Genomic DNA, 19174 nt, shown 5'->3' with positions numbered 1-19174 from the left:
GCCTAAGGGATGAAGCCGACCAGCCTTGAACCTTTCAGGGCCCCTGCAACTGGTGGAGAAAAGAGAAGAAACCACAACAGATGGCTTATTTTTAGATTGGAGACTTGCCAGAAGATTGGATTCTGCTAAAGGTACCATGGAGCAACAGATTAAAGTGACCAACAGGTTAAAGGCCATAGCCTAAAATCAGTCCTTGGAACACCTGCCCTCCTGGACAATTTCCTCAATTGAGAGAAAAATGAAGAAAAAGTATAACTCAAGATGCAAATACATATTAATAAAACTAATTTCAGCCACATTTTCATGTTTTTGCTATCATCCAATAAGATTTATATTCTTACATCAATATAATTATAATGCTAAAATTGCAAATTGTGGGTTATATACAAATGCAGTAATTAATAATTACAATAATTAATTCACTTGATTGGGCAAATTGCCCAGGGTTAATTGTGTTGATATTCTCAAGAATATGTAGTCTGTATGACTGGCTTCTGCACAGTTTCCATCTACCAAATATCACTTGGATAAACTCTCACACTTGCACAGTGAGACTGATCCTAGAACCACAAGATAGTGGAGTGAATTTTTAGATCACACGAATAGGCATGCATCCATACCTCTAAAGACAACAAAAGGGGTCTCTGTTGGTTTGCTCATACAAAAGACAAACAACTCCCTAAGGAGAGCACAGAAGGTTGAGTCAAGAGTAATGGTGATGGTGTGAGTGAAAGAGAATGAATCGAGTCAAGTTACACTTGGTGTAACAGTTGGGGACTGGCATGGACTCCTGGCATGAAAATTTGGTGCATGTGCAAGAGGGTGGCATCAGGTCCCATCCAAAGGATTTTGCCCATGTGGCATTAGTTTCGGCAGGAAAAAATGAAGTTGGATATTTTTTTAATGCACCTTGTACATACGTACATATGTACGTATGTTTGTATATATGAGGTACATTAAAAAAAATATCCAATACGTACCTATGTACATACATGCATACATACATAAACTGCAAGAGAATACCCTTGTCACAAGTGTAGAATGCATACGTAAGCAGAACAGCAAAGAATATCAAAATAAAAGAGTGGGAGCAGAAATACTGCCTTGCTTAACTTCAATGTCAATCAGAACTGTTTTAGTGCAATCAAACATAGTGACAAACGATGGTAGGAACTTGACTTTTCCAGGGATTTTCCACAGGGCACATCTGTTAACTGTATCAAAAGCTTTCTTTAAATCAACAAAGACTTGATATAAAGGTATCTGCAGTTCAGTACATTTCTCTTGGGTCTGTCTTGCAGAGAGTACCATGTCCATTGTTCCTCTACCTCATCTAAAGCCATTTTGGGATTTAGGGATGATATCTTCCATCAGCTTATTCAACAAAAATCTAGCAACCACTTTGCCAACAGCTTCCAGGTGTGATGAATGGATAGACTAATTGACTGATTCACACACACACACAATTAGTGGACTTGAACAGTAATGCTTAACTGGCATCATTAACTGACATCAGAAATGGGTGGATACCCAGTGGCTAAGAGCACTATAGAAATAAATTACCACAATACACAATTCAATAAGTTAAATCATTTGTGAGAGGGGAGGGGAAGCTTCAAATACTTGACCTTCACTTTCCAACAGCATAGAGATTCTATAGGTGAAGAAGAGGAATGCACTTGGTCAAGCAGAGTTTGGTAGTAATTATTTCAAACAAGATCTTTCTCAAGGTATTGACAACTACACACAGCTGTGAGAGAATCCCTTTCTACCATCTAAAAAGCTATTTCAAGTCTGACATGAAGAGGGCCTGGATCACTTAAATGAAACCAGGATAATATACAAGAGATATTTATCAATGTATCAATTCACAATATATAATAAATATTGATTAATCACATTGTAATTAGTGTTCCATTTTGGGAGACATTCTCTCAAATAAAAAAAAAAAAACCCTACATACACTGACTGCAGTTCACTTGTTTATTGTTGACTAATTAATCAAATATTGTTTCATCAGAGTCTTTCACCACACAACTGATGATCTTTCATTATAAATTCATTTTGCAAGACATATAAACACCAAACACAAAACAGGAAGCAAAACTAATTGCAGATCACTGAGTGAAAGTCATTGACAATTCAATCAATAGTTGATTGATCAACTGATCAGCAATGTAAAAGTGAACTACAACCAGTGGGTATTTGTATGTTCACTGGCACAACGACCTATCCAAAATACAACATATTTCCAACACATTGTTTCACTTCAAGAATTGTGTAAAACAAGAACATTTTAATTTTTCAACTAAAAAGCAGTTGCTTAACACACACACACACTGAAAGAGACTTGCTTACCGGACGTTCTGTGTAGGATTCCATCTTTCAGAAGGTAACTCACCGCTCTGTGGATCATCAACAGGGGGATGTAATATAGATATGCAAACATCTCCATTCTGGAACCAAGAAAAAAAAAAAGAATAGAGTTCAATACAGACAAAAACAACTGCATTAACTACTTTGAAGAGTTCAGTTTCAAGCCTTTACTTTCTGAGTTGAAACACTGCTCAGACGGATTTTTACCAGTCACCTGTCCAATGTGACTTTAGCTGATTTGATCCCTTCTCTAAAATCCCTGGCTTTATACCTCAGTCAAGTACTAGGGTCAATAGCATCAACTACCTTGGTATAAAAAATGGGTTTTACAGCAAACATTCTGCTCAATATCACAGATTTGCTTGTCAGTTGTTTGATCTTAACCAGTTCAGCATGTCTCTTAGTGCCAGACGATATGTGCATCTCTGATCACGAGTAGAAGTAGAGGGGGAGCATCATAGACATATTTATGAGGGAGGGGTTGGTCAATTACTTTGACCCCACTGCTTAACTAGTAGTTATTTTATTGGACCCCAAAAGGATGAAAGGGAAAGTCTACTTCAGCAGAATTTGAACTCAAAATGTAAAACTGGAAGAGACACTAATAAGCATTTTGTCCAATGTGCTAACAATTCTGCTGCAATAATAATAATAATAATAATAATAATAATAATAATAATGATGATAATAATGGTTTCCAGCTTTGGACACAAGGCCAGCAGTTTTCGGGAGTGGGGCTACGTCGATTACATCAACCCCAGTATTTGATTGGTACATAATTTTTTCAACTCCAAAAGGAAGAAAGGCAACATTTACCTCAGTAGGATTTGAGCTCAGATTGTAAAGAGCCAGGAGAAATACCACTTGGCATTTTGCCTGACACGCTAATGATTCTGCCAGCTCACCAAAACAACAGCGACAATAACAACAATAATAATAATAATTGCAATGCCACAAATTATGTGAGGATGGTATGATTGATTATATTGAGCTCAGTACTTGTTTTATCAGCCCTATTGATTAGAGTCACCACTCGTACAATTGTTGTACAGAGACACAAGGTCTCTGATTTGTTCGTAATGAACAAGGCCATGCAATATTTATGACTTTCTCAAGGTTATCAACCATACACACACACACACACTATAGACAGACAAGATAAATAAATAAAAATATTTAACCTTGCTTTAAAACCTGCAACAAAGCTAGAAATATTTTGTTATCTCAAATTAATTCATAAATTTCCTACTTCTCATATAAAATTTCATTTTCTCATTATTAAGTTATTTCTCTCATATCTCTCATTCCAATCTCCTCACCAACCATGGCTTTACACATCCTCCCAGACAAGACTTTCTTCCTGCCACTAAACAACAACAACAACAATGCTATTTTTTCCGTTATTTTACTTTCTCCAAATATTATAAGACAGTCCAGAAATATTTGCTCCAGTATGACAGAGTGATACAACACAGTAGAATTAGAAGACTTAGATGTTTTTGCTTTATAATAACAACCGAGATGAGAGCGAGAATTCCAGTGATGATGATGATAATAATAATAATAATAATAATAATAAAAGAAGAAGAAAAAGAGGAAGAGAAGGAGAATAATAAGAAGGAGATGAAAACTAAACTAAAATAAACAGATGTTTGAATAAATGAATAAAATTCCGTTGGTTGTAGTAGGGAGGTAAAACAAACTAAAGAAATAAGGGAATTGAAGATAAGACATTCAACCCCACCTCCCCTCCTGGGCTAAACTATTTTCTAAACATTGCACAGAAATATACTGAGATATTTCAGAAGAAGAAAAAAAAAAAATTGTATAAATTGTTCAAGATTAGGTCATGTGAAGGGGAGCGGGGGAAGGACATAAATGTGGGTAATGTTGTTTAACCTCAGGTCAATCCTGATCCAGGAGACCTATGACGAGAAGACATTCTTGCCATGACTGCCTCATCTCATAGTTAAATATATTGAGGACTATATTGTATAAGGGTCCTCCCTCTTTGGGTTGTAAGATGTAATTTCAAGGGAAGGGTGCTGTGTATGCAGGTGAGTATGTGTGGCTAGCATGCTTAAAACACTTGATAGATTCTTTAGCCATAATACTAAAAGTGATGAAGAAATTATTTGGAATGAATGTGTGTGTGTGTGTGTGTAATATATACATAAGTGTGTGTGTATGCATAGGGGTGTATAAGTATATGCACATATGTGCATATATATATATATATGTGTGTGTGCACAAATGTGTGTTTGCATGTTCACAAGTTCTTGTGAGTGTACATGTTCACATGTATGTGAGCCTCAACACAACAACCAAAACGTCGACACTGAGACATTCATTTTCCTCAAATCTCTCTAAAGTCCCACACCAACATCTGGTGGCCACACAGAAACGGAGACTCGGGAAGTTACCACTTCATGTAATTCAATAATACTTCTTCATACACACACACACACACATAAAAAGGAAAATAGAACAAAACTTATGCCACAAACCTCATAAACATTTGGGTGCCACATTCTTGATTTAAACTGAACACTAGGAGGAGAATATGGATAATCTGAAGGAAACTTCATGTGTGCCTGTGGAAGAGAAACAAAAGACAAAACATTACTAATAATATCAAATGAGATAAAACATAATTTTGAAAATAAATACTAAAATATTTGGACCTCAAAATAGAAATAAGCAGGACATAGGTATGAGAATATGGTACCAAGAATGATTGGTGCACTGTGTCACCACCCTCATATTAATGCCCACTTTACCCATGTGTGCATAAGCTGGGGTTTATTAAGGCAGATGTTCTACAGCCAGATACCTTTTTTGTCACCAATCCTCACCTGTTTCCAAACAAGGTAATATTTTACCCATGGCTGAACATGTTTTCACAGAATTGAATGACACTGCTTGTAGGACAGTGACACTCATTTACAACAATCATTTGATGTCAAGACAAGACAACACTAGCATACAAACAATAGGCTTCTTTCAGTCTCTGTCTACCAAATCTACCAGTCAGAGGCTTTAGTAGAAAACACTTAACCAAGGTATCACACAGTGGAACTGAACCCAGAACCGTGTGGTTGGGAAGCAAACACCTTAACGACAGAGCCCCACCTGCCCATCTGTAGTCACAATTACAACTCTACAGCCATACTTGCCCCTGGATAATAAAGAATCTGATCAAACGTGTAGAAACCCCAGCAAGGATTACAACATTCTACACAGCAGAAATAAACTCTGCAAGGTCCATGGCATATTTTACAGAAAATACATTCAGTTAAAGAGCACAATTTTTGCAAGATATTCTCTGTACAAACATCTCCTAATACAACTCAACCACATGGGGGTTGCAAAGAGATCTTAACCACACCACATGCATCTATAAGAATTATTGTCCGACTAATTGATTTTAATTTAAGTACAAAGCCAGCAATTTTAAGGGAAGTGAATTAGTTGAAACGATCAACTTCAGAACATAAGTGGTGCTTTATTTTATCGATCCTGGAGGAATAAAAGGCAAAGTTAACCTCAGTATCACAACTGGTATTTATTTTATTGAACACGGTGAAGATTAGAACTTTCAATATAAAATGGAGTCACTAAATACCACAAGGAATTTGCTCCAACACTCTCAATTTACAACCCCTAAAATAATAATTTAAAAACCAGAATTTTTTCTTGTTTTTTGATAGTTTTTTTAAATCACTGTTCAATCCTGATATATAAGCAGAAAAAATTGATTTTGTTGATTGAAAGAGTTGTGGTGTCCTTAACTGTAAAAGAACTACTTGAATTGACAAGATGATGAGATCTTACTTCAGATATACCAATTAATGACAAACTTGAAGATTAATTGCAGAGATATGTGGAATCAGAGAGAGGACCCTAAAGAGATTTAAGTTAAGGATGATGGAGTGCACTTGTTTAGAACAAGGTTTTAAGTTGGATAAAAAGCATCAGTGTATATAAAATGGGTGTGAAAAAAATACTGGTTACAGCAAAATAGGGAAAGAGGAGGTTTAAGGAACAAAACTGTATAAACAATGAAAATCTTTATGGAATATTTTTGCCAAACTTAATCATCTCAAAGAGAAAAACCCCAAGCACTAGTCGTATACACAATTTTCCTAGTGGGCAACAACTTAGAACTCTAGAATATTCTAGAGATAAAATGAACAACACATAAAAATGATCATCAAAAAGAAAGTCAAAATTAATAGGATCTAATCTCTGAATGTGAGACAACAAAATACCACAAAACATTTGTTAGTAAACGGATTCTACCATTTCACTGCCTTCAGTTAATTAGAAAAAAAAAATATTTCCCATGTTTCCACAAATATACAAGAGGAAGGAAGAGACATAGTTTATTGAGCTCCAGCCCAGAAGATTTGAGTCCAGAAATGCAAAGGAGCTAAATTAAAAAGTATAAGATATTAAGTGCAATATTCCACTGCTTCTACAAAACCACAATGATCCTCATGGGGAAATTTTTACGATACTGGGGTCCATATAATCCACTTCTCTCCTCCACTAAACTCCAGGCCTTCTACCTATGTTAGTAGGTTTGAATTATCATCATCATCATCATTATTAACCTTTAAGATGGTGAGATGGCAAAATCGTTGGAAGTCGGTGGAACAAAATGCTTTAATGGCTTTTCTCCTGGCTTTTTACATGCTGAGTTCAAATCCTCTTGAAGTCAACATTGCCTTTCATCCCTTCAGGGTCATCAACTTGTCTGCTTCTCCAAAACTGCTGACCTTGGGCCAAAATTTGAAAGCATTATTATTAACGATATCATTTTCATTATAATGCCATTAAATAAAGTGATTTCATAAAAAAATTTTTTTTTCATAACTAAGCAATGGTGAGAGGGACGAAGAGTGGTGGGGCATCCATCTTGATGAGCAAAAAATGATTGATTTCTTGACCTTTTAAAGCAGATGTTGCCATTGAATAGACTTGTTTTAGCTCAGCTGGGATATACTTGCTGACCTTTCAGTTTATTGGTGCATGTGATCACAGATTATCGTTATTATTGTTATAATTATCATCATTATCATTATTATTATTAGTAAATGCTGTCAAGGACCATGCAGAAGGGGTGGGTAGAGTATGTCAAAGGTTTTTGCAATTATACAATTACTATTTTATTTTATTTGTTTATTTGCAAGAGAAGAATGAAAGGAAGGGAGGAAGAAGAGGTATTTTCAATTAAGTTTGATAATCTTCGAGGAAACATTACAATAACATAAGTAGTTTTATTTTTAAATCTAATTGACGAAATGAACCATTCTCATCCAATAACGATAATAATGAAATGATAGTAATAATACACAAAACTACTACTACAGTTTTACATTACATTAAACATATTCGGTCTACTTTTCTCCATCTACCTGTCTCTCTCTCTCTCTCTCTCTCATACTTCATTGTCGATGAAGTGGTTCTCCACAGAAAGAAGAGTTCAGTTTTAAAAGATGAACTGACTCGAAACAATTCAACTGAATCACAGAAAAAAATCCCTGATTGCACAAACCTACATGTTCACAAACCTACATGTTCACAAAGAGAAAGATAAGCAGCAGGGGTTTGAGTGTGGGTTTGCTCATGAATAACAAAGAAGAAGAAAGAGAAATTAACAGTGTGTAATAATTACTACTACTACTACTACTATTACTACAACTACTACCACCATGCTATTTAGTGATGTCAGTGCTGTAGAGAGATAAAAAGAAAATTATTACTCTAAATTAAGTAATAGGATAGTACTGCCATTCGATTGAATATAACTGATCACAAACAACCAATGGTTTGACCTACTAAAATAACTCAACCTGCCAAAACAAACAAAAAAGAGAGAGCAGCCAAAATTCCCTCAAATAATACTTTAGTTTCATTGAAAAAGTAAGGACAGATTCAATAACCCTGTCATAGGTCATATATCTTCATCACCGTCATCATTATTTAATGGCCATGTTTAATTAATCTTTATTATACCCCAATACTGTATGCGGTTCAGTTTTTTTTTTAACAAATTAGTTATTTGGAAATTGATTCTTTCAATTTCAAACGTTATTTAATTTTTGTAAGGTGAGGTGGCAAAATTAATAAAACATTTCCAAAGAGTGTTGCTAGACATAAAAAAGGTTGGGAATCATTGCTCAAAATCCTTCAGCAAGTATGGAAAAGTCCAAACTTCCCTGATGAGGTCTTAATGAGACTGAACCATGCCAAGAGTTGACTCTCTTACTGAAATAAAATGGTATTAGACACCAAACTTGCTTCTTCCTCACAGCTTCATCACCATTTGACAGTTTATTGCAGTAACTGTTTCAATAGACAAACATCTACAACTCTTAAGTCTGGATGAATGTGGTTGTTGAGAGTGTTCTGGCTATAGAGATACAATATAGAGGCCCCTACACAATGGTAAGATAACCATAGACTCTCCTGCCACCACCTCAGACATTGGCAGCGAAGTTCCCTGTCAACTCGTTTGGTTTGCTATGACCTTACATACCCCACTCCCATCCCTCCTGCTACATGGTCACTGAGTCCATTCAAGGCCTTCTTCATTCCAGTCTTGGAGACCTGAAAAGGGATACTGGCACTGACTTTCTTCCTCTCATTAAAGGAATGAAGGACCAAAACATCCCCCACCCCATAATGAAACGCCTATCTCAGAACACAGATTAGATTAGTTTGTGTGCGAGAAAGAGACTACATGTGAGAGTGTATGAGTGGGTGGGGGAGGGGGAGGGGGAGTGTGCGTGGTGGGGGGGTATGAGTGGGGGAGGAGGGTGTGAGTGTGTTACATCACAGCAAGCATGTGGCTCTTCCAAATCATATTCCAATCAATCCACTGATACACTATCAATGCTAATCTATAACTAATCAATAACTAGTAATACTTGACTTACACATTAAATGTAGGTAACCTTACTGTTTAAAACCAACTTCCTCAACTTACCCTACATAATTCACAAGCAATTACAGACAGAGATAACAGTAAAACCTACTGTTTATTGCAGTTTTTGGGGTTTTTTTTGTAATAACACCTATTTCAAGTTAAACAGACTGATTATTCTGTTATCATCATCATCACCATCATTTAAACATCATCCAATTTTTAATGTTTGTAAGGGTCAGATTGGCATTCGTTAAAGCAGATTGTGTACGACCAGATGCCCTTCTTTCACCAACCCTTATCTGCTTTGGTTCTTTGCTTTCAATGCTTACTCTTTAGCCATAGTCCTCCTCACTGTCAACATGTGTTACAGAGAGACAGTTGTAACTGTCCCAGCACTAAGTTATAAAATATTTATGATGATCATCATGATATACATATATATATTATACATACAACAACTGTCACCGACCGCATGTTTCATACAAATACTGTAACCAAGATTTAAAAGTGCTTAAAACTAAATAACAAACATTGTATTCTGCCCGCTGGACAAGACACTCTTCTCCTTCGTCCATGTTGTGAGCAAGTGCATACAAATTTGAAAAAGAAAAAGCTTTTTAACAATTCAAATGCAAATAGCCAAATTAATCAGTTAAGTAGTCCTAGACACACCAGCAGGAAAAATTTACAAAGAAATTTGTTTTGTTTTTTCTTTTCTCATTAGCTAAAAAGTGAAAAAAAAAAAAAAAAGAAATTCTAAGTCGAAACAACATTTCTTTATCTCTTTGGTAACCAGATTTCTAATGAAATAAACTAAAGTATCATATTTTGGTGTTAAGACAAGTTGGCTGGTGAGGTTGTGTTGTGAAAAAACACAATTAAGGTATTTCATTTATTATTGTTAAGGGGATGAGTTGACAGAACTGTTGGGGCATTGGTAAAACAATTTCTTACAGTTTTTCTTCCAACATTTATATTCTGAGTTCAAATCTTGCCAAAGTAAAACTTTGCTTTTCATCCTTCTGGGGCAGATAAAATAGAATGCCAGTTGAGCAGTGAGGGCAATCGACTAGCACTCTCCCCTCAAAACTGCTGCCCTTGCACCTTAATTAGTAACAGTTATTATTATTATTATTATTATTATTATTATTATTATTATTATTAAGGCAGCAAAGTGTAAAGTCTGAAGAAATGCTGCTAATCATTTTGTCCAGTGTGCTAATGATTTTGCCATTCTGAGTTCAAATGTTACCTAAGTCGTGTCTGCCTTTCATCCCTTCAGGGTCAATACAATAAGTACCAGTTGAGCACTGAGATCAATGTAGTTGACTAGCCTACACCCTCAAAGTTCATGGCCTTGTGCCTATAGTAGAAAAGATTATTATTCAAAGGAGGAAAAGTAGGACCCATAACCTTTTGCAAGGTTTCTGTGATATGACCAGCAGAGAGAACAAAACCATGGCTTGAATTCTCCATAAACAGGACACCTGGTCTAAATGAGTACAAAAGAGTGGACTATACTAAGTAAAGGCACCCAAGGGCCAGCCATATCATCATCGTTTAACGTCCGCTTTCCATGCTAGCATGGGTTGGACGATTTGACTGAGGACTGGTGAAACCGGATGGCAACACCAGGCTCCAATCTAATTGTAAAGGAGCTAAACAGACAGATGGATTACATCTGCTACAAGTACAATCTATTCAACAGGTTTGTGCAGTTTTCAGCAATCCAATTTCATTGATATGGTTTCGTTGAACAAGGTAAAAGAGAAATGGTCGTGATACCATAACTGGAACTATTTGATTGCAAAAAGAACTCAACACCAGAGCTGCAATTACCGAAAGGGGTTAAAGAGACATAACCACATTCCCTACTAAAATATTTCAAAATAAATCCTGCAACATAAAAGGCATTATGAATTTCAGAAGAATCATTCTTATTTCATGTCATCTTGAAGGCAGAGCAAGTGGGATTAACTCCCTCATCTGATCCTGATAAGCATCTAAATAATCCAAAGCTCAATTGCTTCCTTGAATCTAATCATTGTGCTGAGTCAGATTTGCTCCAAGGAATGAAAAGGCTGACATGACCGGATTCAGTTTACTCAAACCCATCTTGATGGCAGTGTCCTTTGTGTATTTAGGTGTTGGTTTGTTTACATCAACATAACTTAGTGGTTCAGCAAAAGAAATCAATAGAACAAGTACAAGACTTTAAAAAAAACAAAGTACTGGAAGCAATTTGTTCGACTAATACTCTTCTAGGAGGTGCCCCAGTATGGCCACAGTCCAAACACTGAAACAAGTAAAAAAACAAAAGACATACCCACTAGCTCCACCACCAAAGAGCTACTAGCTCCAGCAGCATCCTAATAAGAATCTCTTCAGCAAACAGTTTGTGATTCTGCAACTCCCCTGGTACCTTCTCAAATGAACCAATCTCTCAACTCCTATTATCCATCAACCGAATTAGAATTTATCCAACACTAAATGCTCAGCTGATCTGCCGGCCTCTATTAACGACCACTTCTTAAATACATTAGTCTTTTACAGACATCCTCTCAACACATTGAGATGACCCTTCACATACAATTATTCCTCCATGATTAACAGTAATTCACAATGGACACAGAGGAAAGGGGTTCCATTTCAAGCATTAATAACAGTGCTACATGAACTTTAAGTAATCACCATGCCAACTAATCAATTCCACTTGCACATGGAGTGAAGAAGATAAATTCAATTTTACTTTGAAATTAAAAAAAGAAGAGAGAAAAAAATGGAATTTGGCTGAAATGGTAATTCACTTTGATACCCTATTTATCACAACAATCTGCAAGACCATTTCTATACATTCTTAATTCAAACCTCTCTGAGACCACTTTTGTTTTTGTTTTTTGTTTGTTTGTTTTTTTTAATCCCTTATTAACATGGATCCCAAATAAGTGATTTTCACAAAAGTTGCCCTTACACTTCACTTAAAAACAAACAAAAAGGGGCTTCTGCAATGAAAATACCTTATTTAGAAAACAGATAAGGGTTAGTAAGTAAAATTGACAACAGGACTGTACAAAATCTGCCTCTTTAGTTTAACCCTTTTGTCACCATATTTCTGTTGAAATACACTAATTTCGTTTCAATTAACTTTAAAAATAATGAAGAATTTAATAAAATAACTGTCATTATTAAAGCTGGAACATAAATTGACACGGAATTTTAAAGGAAGTTTTTGATTTAGATCACTCAGAACCAGAAGTTTGCATCTTAGAACCAGGGGCTGTCTTGGGTGGATTCATACTAAAAGGGGATTAATTTAACACATGCTAAAATGGAAAAGCAGATGCAGTAGTGATGATGATGATGATGTGTAAATATTAACCATTTAATATTTAGTACAAAGTAGAAAAAAAAACTTGCAAAAAAAATGTCAAGACTATTTTTAAGAGTGAGCTGATGTATTTATACATTGGTCAGGTCATTTTCTAATTACAAAAGCATAAAACTCCTTGTAACTACACATGCATGTACACATCTGCGAGTGAATGCATCAAGTATTAAGAAGTGGCTGTACAGAAATATAATTAAAAAAAAGAAAAACTTGAATTAAAAAGTTAACAACTAACAATCAATGAATGGGTTAAATTAAAAAGAGAACATTCTCAACTTTGTGGGTCTTGATGTCAACTTGAAAAGAGAGAATTAAAAAAATAACATCGTTTGAGATGTTTAGATGATAAATGATAACATTATTTTCATGACCTTCACAAAATTAACTAACGCACACGAGCATACACACAACCATGTGCACATACACCCTAATACCCACATAAATCTCTTCTAAAAATGTCGAGTCTCACACACACAAACATTGATTGATGGTATGACAGAAATATGGAAACTGCCAGCTAGGGTAGCTGAAACGATCAGCTGGTAATTAACAGACTCTTTCTCTGGATTACAAGAAAATGGTTGAATGTGTGACCAAACGGTCTGAATATTTATTACGGGGAATGTGTGTGGGGGGGGGGGGAGGTTAACATTTCTCCACTTCTTCATCCACCCAGCTATCAACATCATCATCATCATATTCATTGTCATCTAAATTACATGTATTTCATTAAGATCCATATTAACTGTGTGTGTCCATGCAAACAAGATTTAATAAAAGTCATTACCAGAGATAAGTAATTAACACACACTTAGCCTCCTCACAATGCCAACATATGTTGCTAACAACAACTGGAAGCAGATGAATGAATGATCATAACTTCTGACTGTTATTATTATTGTTGTTGTTTAACCCCAGGTTAGCAACAAGCCTGCTGGATCAAAACATTCTAGCTGAAACATCCCGGTTTTGTCTTTCTTTCAGATACAACTGAAGAGAAAACCTCTAACATGGTTCTTCAACCTGCTAGTAATAGCAGCCAAATATCCTTCAAATCACATCTTGCTGTCTTTAAAGTAGGGGGAACATAATTAATGCTGCCCATGATGATGATGATGATGATGATAGTGATAAGAGTTGTTATGCAGACAGGCATTAAGAAATGATTTGGACAATATATATATTGTGTGCTTAAGTTTATTTTCCAACCACATGGTTCCATAGCACCTTGGGCAAGTGTCTGGCAAACAGAAACTGAAAGTAGGAGAGGGGGGAGGGGGAGGGGGGAGGGAGAATGTGTGTATGTTTGTCTCTCCTTATCTTGACTGTTTGATTGTTATAACTGAATGTTAATCACTTTCAACATTCTGCTAAAACATGTCTGGCCATGGGGAAATATTACCTTGCTTGGAAACAGGTAAGGGTCAACAACAGGGAGGGCATCCAGCTGTAGAAAATCTGCCTCAAATGCTGTCTGACGCGTGCAAGCATAGCAAAGTGGATGTTAAAATTATTATTATTATCATCATTGTTATTATTATTATTATTACAAACACAAAAGATAAAGGAAAATCACAGACTTAAAGATATTTAACAAGTTAAACCATTTCAGCCAACGTCTAGTGTAAAACTTTTAGTCTACAACTTGAAAATGGTTTTATTCTATTACTTCACCCTGAAATATCAATAATGCTTCTTGGCTGACATCACATCACTTACATTTTTGGCTCAATATCCCTGAAATTGAGTAAAAACAATAAACTGTCTCTACAGCAGGAAGTGAGGATGTGTGTATGTGTATCAGATAACTGTCTCATCATTGATTTTGTGCAAATGATTAAACTGGTCAGGAAAATCTGCATGAAATGCTAAAACGACAATTTCAGTTTTCATAGCTGCAGCAAGAGTGACCGAGTAAACGTGAAAAAGCAGAAAATATGATTAAACAAAACAGCTTCCTTCACTGAAGCAACAATGGACTCCTGGCTGAGAGCATCAGATCTTGGCTCTTCATGCTTGTGCTTTCTGGTGAGCTATGCCAGGGTGTGCCTTTGGGGGTAACACATACTTAACCTTCACCACTAATTAGGTCAACTAAACTATAGGAAAGGATGGGTGGGTACTGGCCTGATTGACTAAGAAGTAATTAGATAGGCAGAGAGGTACATTGGTACATAGATAGATAGGGAGGTACGATATGTACATTTGACGGCTAGTTGGGCAGGTAGAAAGGAAGGTAGGTTGGTTATAGGTTCGAGTTGAAATGTCAGCAAATCTAACCAGTTGTGGGAGAAGACTTTGAAAGTGGTTTTATTGGGAAACAAAAGTGAATAAATAAGAAACAAAAACAAAAGGAGTATCAAAGAGTATGATGGAGTACAGGTAAAGTATATAAAAACCTGTTGACTTTTCAGTTGGAAATGTTACATAGATTTCTTTTTTTTCTTTTTCTTTTTTTATCAAAGTGAAAAGCCAAGATTTGTAAAGAGGCAGTATCATCGTTTGAATTAACCCTTCATAAATAACTACAAACTAATGAAAGGCTCTCTACATAGTCACCCAACCAGCTAGAAATCATAGTCAATCTTCACTGAAATCATACCTGCCTATTTAAAAGAAAAAGAAAAAAAGGAAAGCTACATCAAATAATATAGTCGTCATCATTGTTGTTATTATTATTATTATTATTTAACATCCGTGTTCCATGTTGGCATGGGTTGGACACTTTTACAGGATCCAAAAGGCCCTGAAGACTGTAGTCTAAATATCAGATGAAAGGCAAAGTTGACCTCGGCTGAATTTGAACTCAGAGTGTAATGGCAGACGAAATACCACTAAGCATTTCACCCGGTGTGTGCACGTTTCTGCCAACTGGCCGCCTTAAAATGTTTGAAATGTCTTTTCTGCCATAAGTCTGCTCAAATCAAGGTTGACCTGGGGCTAAACAAGTTTGTTTGAAAGAGATGAAAACTAAGCTCAGCTCGGTGCCACTTGAAACTAAAACATGGTCCATCCTAAAACTCCACAGAATCATGTTTAGTAGAGAGAGAAAGAAGAGGTATTGAACCCACACCCCTTTCTCTCAGTTGTTGTAATGCCACAAACGATTTCTGATTTAGGCACAAGGCCAGAAATTTTTGAGGGGAGGAACAGAAAGATGAATGGTAAAGTTGATCTTGGCAGGACTTAGACTCAGGGACATAAAGAGTTAGAATAAATACCTGAAGGCATTTTTATCTGACACTGACAATAATACCAATCACCCCACCACCACCACCACCACCACCACCACCACCACCATATCCCTAGAGTAATATCAATAATGAAGATTAGAAAATAGAAAACCAACACACAGTGCTAGTGGTAGGTTCTAAATTCCAAAGGTAAATTTCAATTTTCTTCCTTCGTTTTCCATATTAATCTCAGTCAGAATGGCTCTGTAAATTTCAGGATCATTTCCTAAGAATTTTCAGGTCAACTATTTTACCAGTATCCTGATGCTAAACTGTCAGCTGTACTTAATAAATTCAGTGAAGATCAACTGAAGCAAGCAAAGTAATTAATGTACTTTAAGAGAACATTACACAGTAATAAATGCAATGCCAGCCATTCAACTACTGTAGCTTTAATAAATAATACATTGACACAGTAACAGAAAGAGAACCGGATAACAAGGCAACCTCTGCAAACTGCTAGAAAGTGCAACAACACTCACCCTCAAAACACACCTTGCATGTAATAGGAGAAACAACTCATTGAATGATAATTTAGTCGTAAATATATTGTCTAGAAATTAGATGGAATCGTCATAGATGGAATCAGAACTGATCAAAGGATAAATATATGTATATAGTTTTTTTTTTAGTCATTTGACTGCGGCCATGCTGGAGCACCACCTTTAGTCAAACAAATCGACCCCAGGACTTATTTCTACAGAAGCCTAGTACTTATTCTATCCTTCTCTTTTTGCCGAACTGCTACGCTAAGTTGTGGGGGATGTAAACACACCAACATCGGTTGTCAAGCGATGGCTGCGGGACAAACACAGATACACAAACATATACATACACACACATATAATTTCCATCTACCAAATGCACTCACAAGGCTTTGGTCGGCCCAAGGTGACACACAATAGGACTGAGCCCAGGACCATGTGGTTGGTAAGTAAGCTACTTACCACACAGCCACTCCTGTGCCTATATTGACAACATTTAACATCTTTCATGAAGGGATCACCCCAGGACACAGATGCACACAAAAAGAAAATTCTTTCTTTTCAAATCTTCCTAATCTACTAAAATCCTAACTGTTGCTTTTAATTTCACAGCCACACCACCATATTTCTCTACCAGTAATACATGCTGGGAAAAGTGAAAGTAAGAACTAGCTGGGTGGAGGGGAGAGAGAGAGAAGATACTCAATGGCCTTACTAGCTGGTTACAAGAAGAATGATCCAATACTATCAGACCCAATGTTGTACTAAGTGTCGCAGAGAAAAAGGTTGAAGATCCATGATTGCCAGAGCCTGTAAGCATGACACACGATGAAGAATATACACCAGCTTGTATAGGGTGCATATTTTAGTATGAGATCTATATATTTTAGTTCATTTACAATATCAAGTGAAGCCATTGTAATAAGACATTTGCTTAAATTGGCCTTACATGATCTCATGAGCTGCTCATTTTGGTAGCAAGAAAACTATCAGGTTAAATGGAGAGAAGAATGGGACTTGATGAGGAACACAGGTGGAAGACAACAGGAACTTACTGATTGTTATCTGTAACCAATCAATCAATACAGGAGGAAGGTGTGGCTGTGTAATTTATGTAGCTTAAAGTAGGATGTATGTATGTGGGAGTGGTGGTAGGTTCAATTGTTGAGTGTTACACATAAACACTCAGCAAAAACTGGATGTGGGTAGGGCAGCAAATATATACACAGAAACTACAGAAAAAAAAGAAAGGAGTTTGAGGAGGGGAGAGAGGGGTGAGTAAAAGAAAGTGTATGTGAATAAGAGAAGGAGTGAGGATGGAAGGAAGAAGGAAAAAGCAAAACAAGGAAGGAAAAAATGTGAATAGGAATAAACAAAAAAGACAAAAATAGAGAAAGTAATTTGTAATTTTAGTGTTGAATGAGTGAAGAGGAGGAAGATGAAATTACAAAGTGTTTCACACAGATTCTTTTAGAATCTAACCTTCAGATTATTTATACACACCAATAGGTGCAGGCGTGGAAGTGTGGCTAAAAATTTTGCTTCAGTTTGAACAGAAGCAATGCATGAACCATGTGGGAAGTCGTATGTACCCCAGGAAAGGGGGTTTTCTGCCCCCAGGGCCCCCATTACTCATTATGTGAAAAATTATAAGAGTTCTAAAACCATCTCTGGAACACAAGTAATGTATGTTCCCAGTTTAGAGAAAATCAGTTGCGAACTTCAGAATTTATGCAGGTTCACACACACACACACACACACACACACACACACACACACACACACACACATCCTCAGTTTTATATATACAGCCACACACATTCCACCCCAGCCAATTTTGAAAATGCCTACAGAAGCAGAAGTGACCATGACTTTAACCAGCATTCCTGTTGAGAAGAATGGAAAAGCTGATGCTCATGTAAAATGTCTGCAGGAGAAGACAAAAAGGACAGAGGAAGAAGAAACTGGTGTGAGGCGGGTGGGGGGAGTTGATCCACTATCAAAACAAAAAACAAAACAAAAACAGCTTCAATATAAAAGGACAGAATAGGTTTTTTTATTCATTTAGATTATATAGTAGTAGTAGTAGTAGCAGTGTATTAATGGGTATTAATTTTTGTAATTAGAAGCTCGTTCCCAGCAGTCATTAATTACAGTTGGCATGTTGCTGGGAAAAAAAGCTGTCTGTCGTTAGAGAGCTAGAGACTTTCTAAAACAATGTTCTTCAGGTATAACAAGCCTTGCTTTAATGTCTGTCCAGTATGTCACTTATTGATGTGTCACACAGTCTTTTCACACCCTTTCTACAGAGAGTGATCATTTATTTTTAACAATCATTTTACACTTTTATGTCCGGCAGGCCAATTTGTTGGCACTAAAACCATGCGGAAGCTAACCCTTCACTTAAGTTTCATTCTTTGCCAGTCACTTCCTCTTATCTATTTGCACATGATTTACCTTCCTTTAATAATTCACGGCAGTACTCTTTCTCCATTGTTTCTGTGCTGAATTTTTATTGTTTAACCAGTTTTTTTAATTTTTATTGCTTAACATGGCTTAGTGGTTAGGGTGCTGGACTCATGATCGTTGGATTGCAGTTTCAATTCTTGGACCTGGTGATGTTGCTCGAATACACTGAGCTTGTAAAAATGAGTGATTCTGCAACAGACCAGCATCCCATCCAGAGAAACCAATAAACTGGCCCTGTGCTCTTTACAGAGTAATGTGGACTGGTCAACTAGTATCCAATCATCTTTTC

General features: G+C 36.3%; 1 protein-coding gene across 1 annotated transcript in view; it reads right to left on the bottom strand.

The window, feature by feature from the left end:
• The window catches only part of LOC106874100 (ubiquitin-conjugating enzyme E2 R2), a 57090-nt gene that overhangs the window by 3028 nt on the left and 34888 nt on the right, over positions 1–19174 (bottom strand). The window contains exons 2-3 of the mRNA XM_014921704.3: positions 4884–4970; positions 2359–2456 (exon numbers count right to left, since the gene is read on the bottom strand). Coding sequence (XP_014777190.2) covers positions 2359–2456; positions 4884–4970 — 185 coding nt within the window. The remainder of the gene's footprint in view (positions 1–2358; positions 2457–4883; positions 4971–19174) is intronic.

This window comes from Octopus bimaculoides, chromosome 15, assembly GCF_046866305.1.
Source record: "Octopus bimaculoides isolate indiv1 chromosome 15, ASM4686630v1, whole genome shotgun sequence".
NCBI classification, from domain to species: Eukaryota; Metazoa; Mollusca; class Cephalopoda; order Octopoda; family Octopodidae; genus Octopus; species Octopus bimaculoides.
The sequence above is the reverse complement of the archived record's forward strand: the minus strand, read 5'-3'. Positions and strand labels throughout refer to the sequence as shown.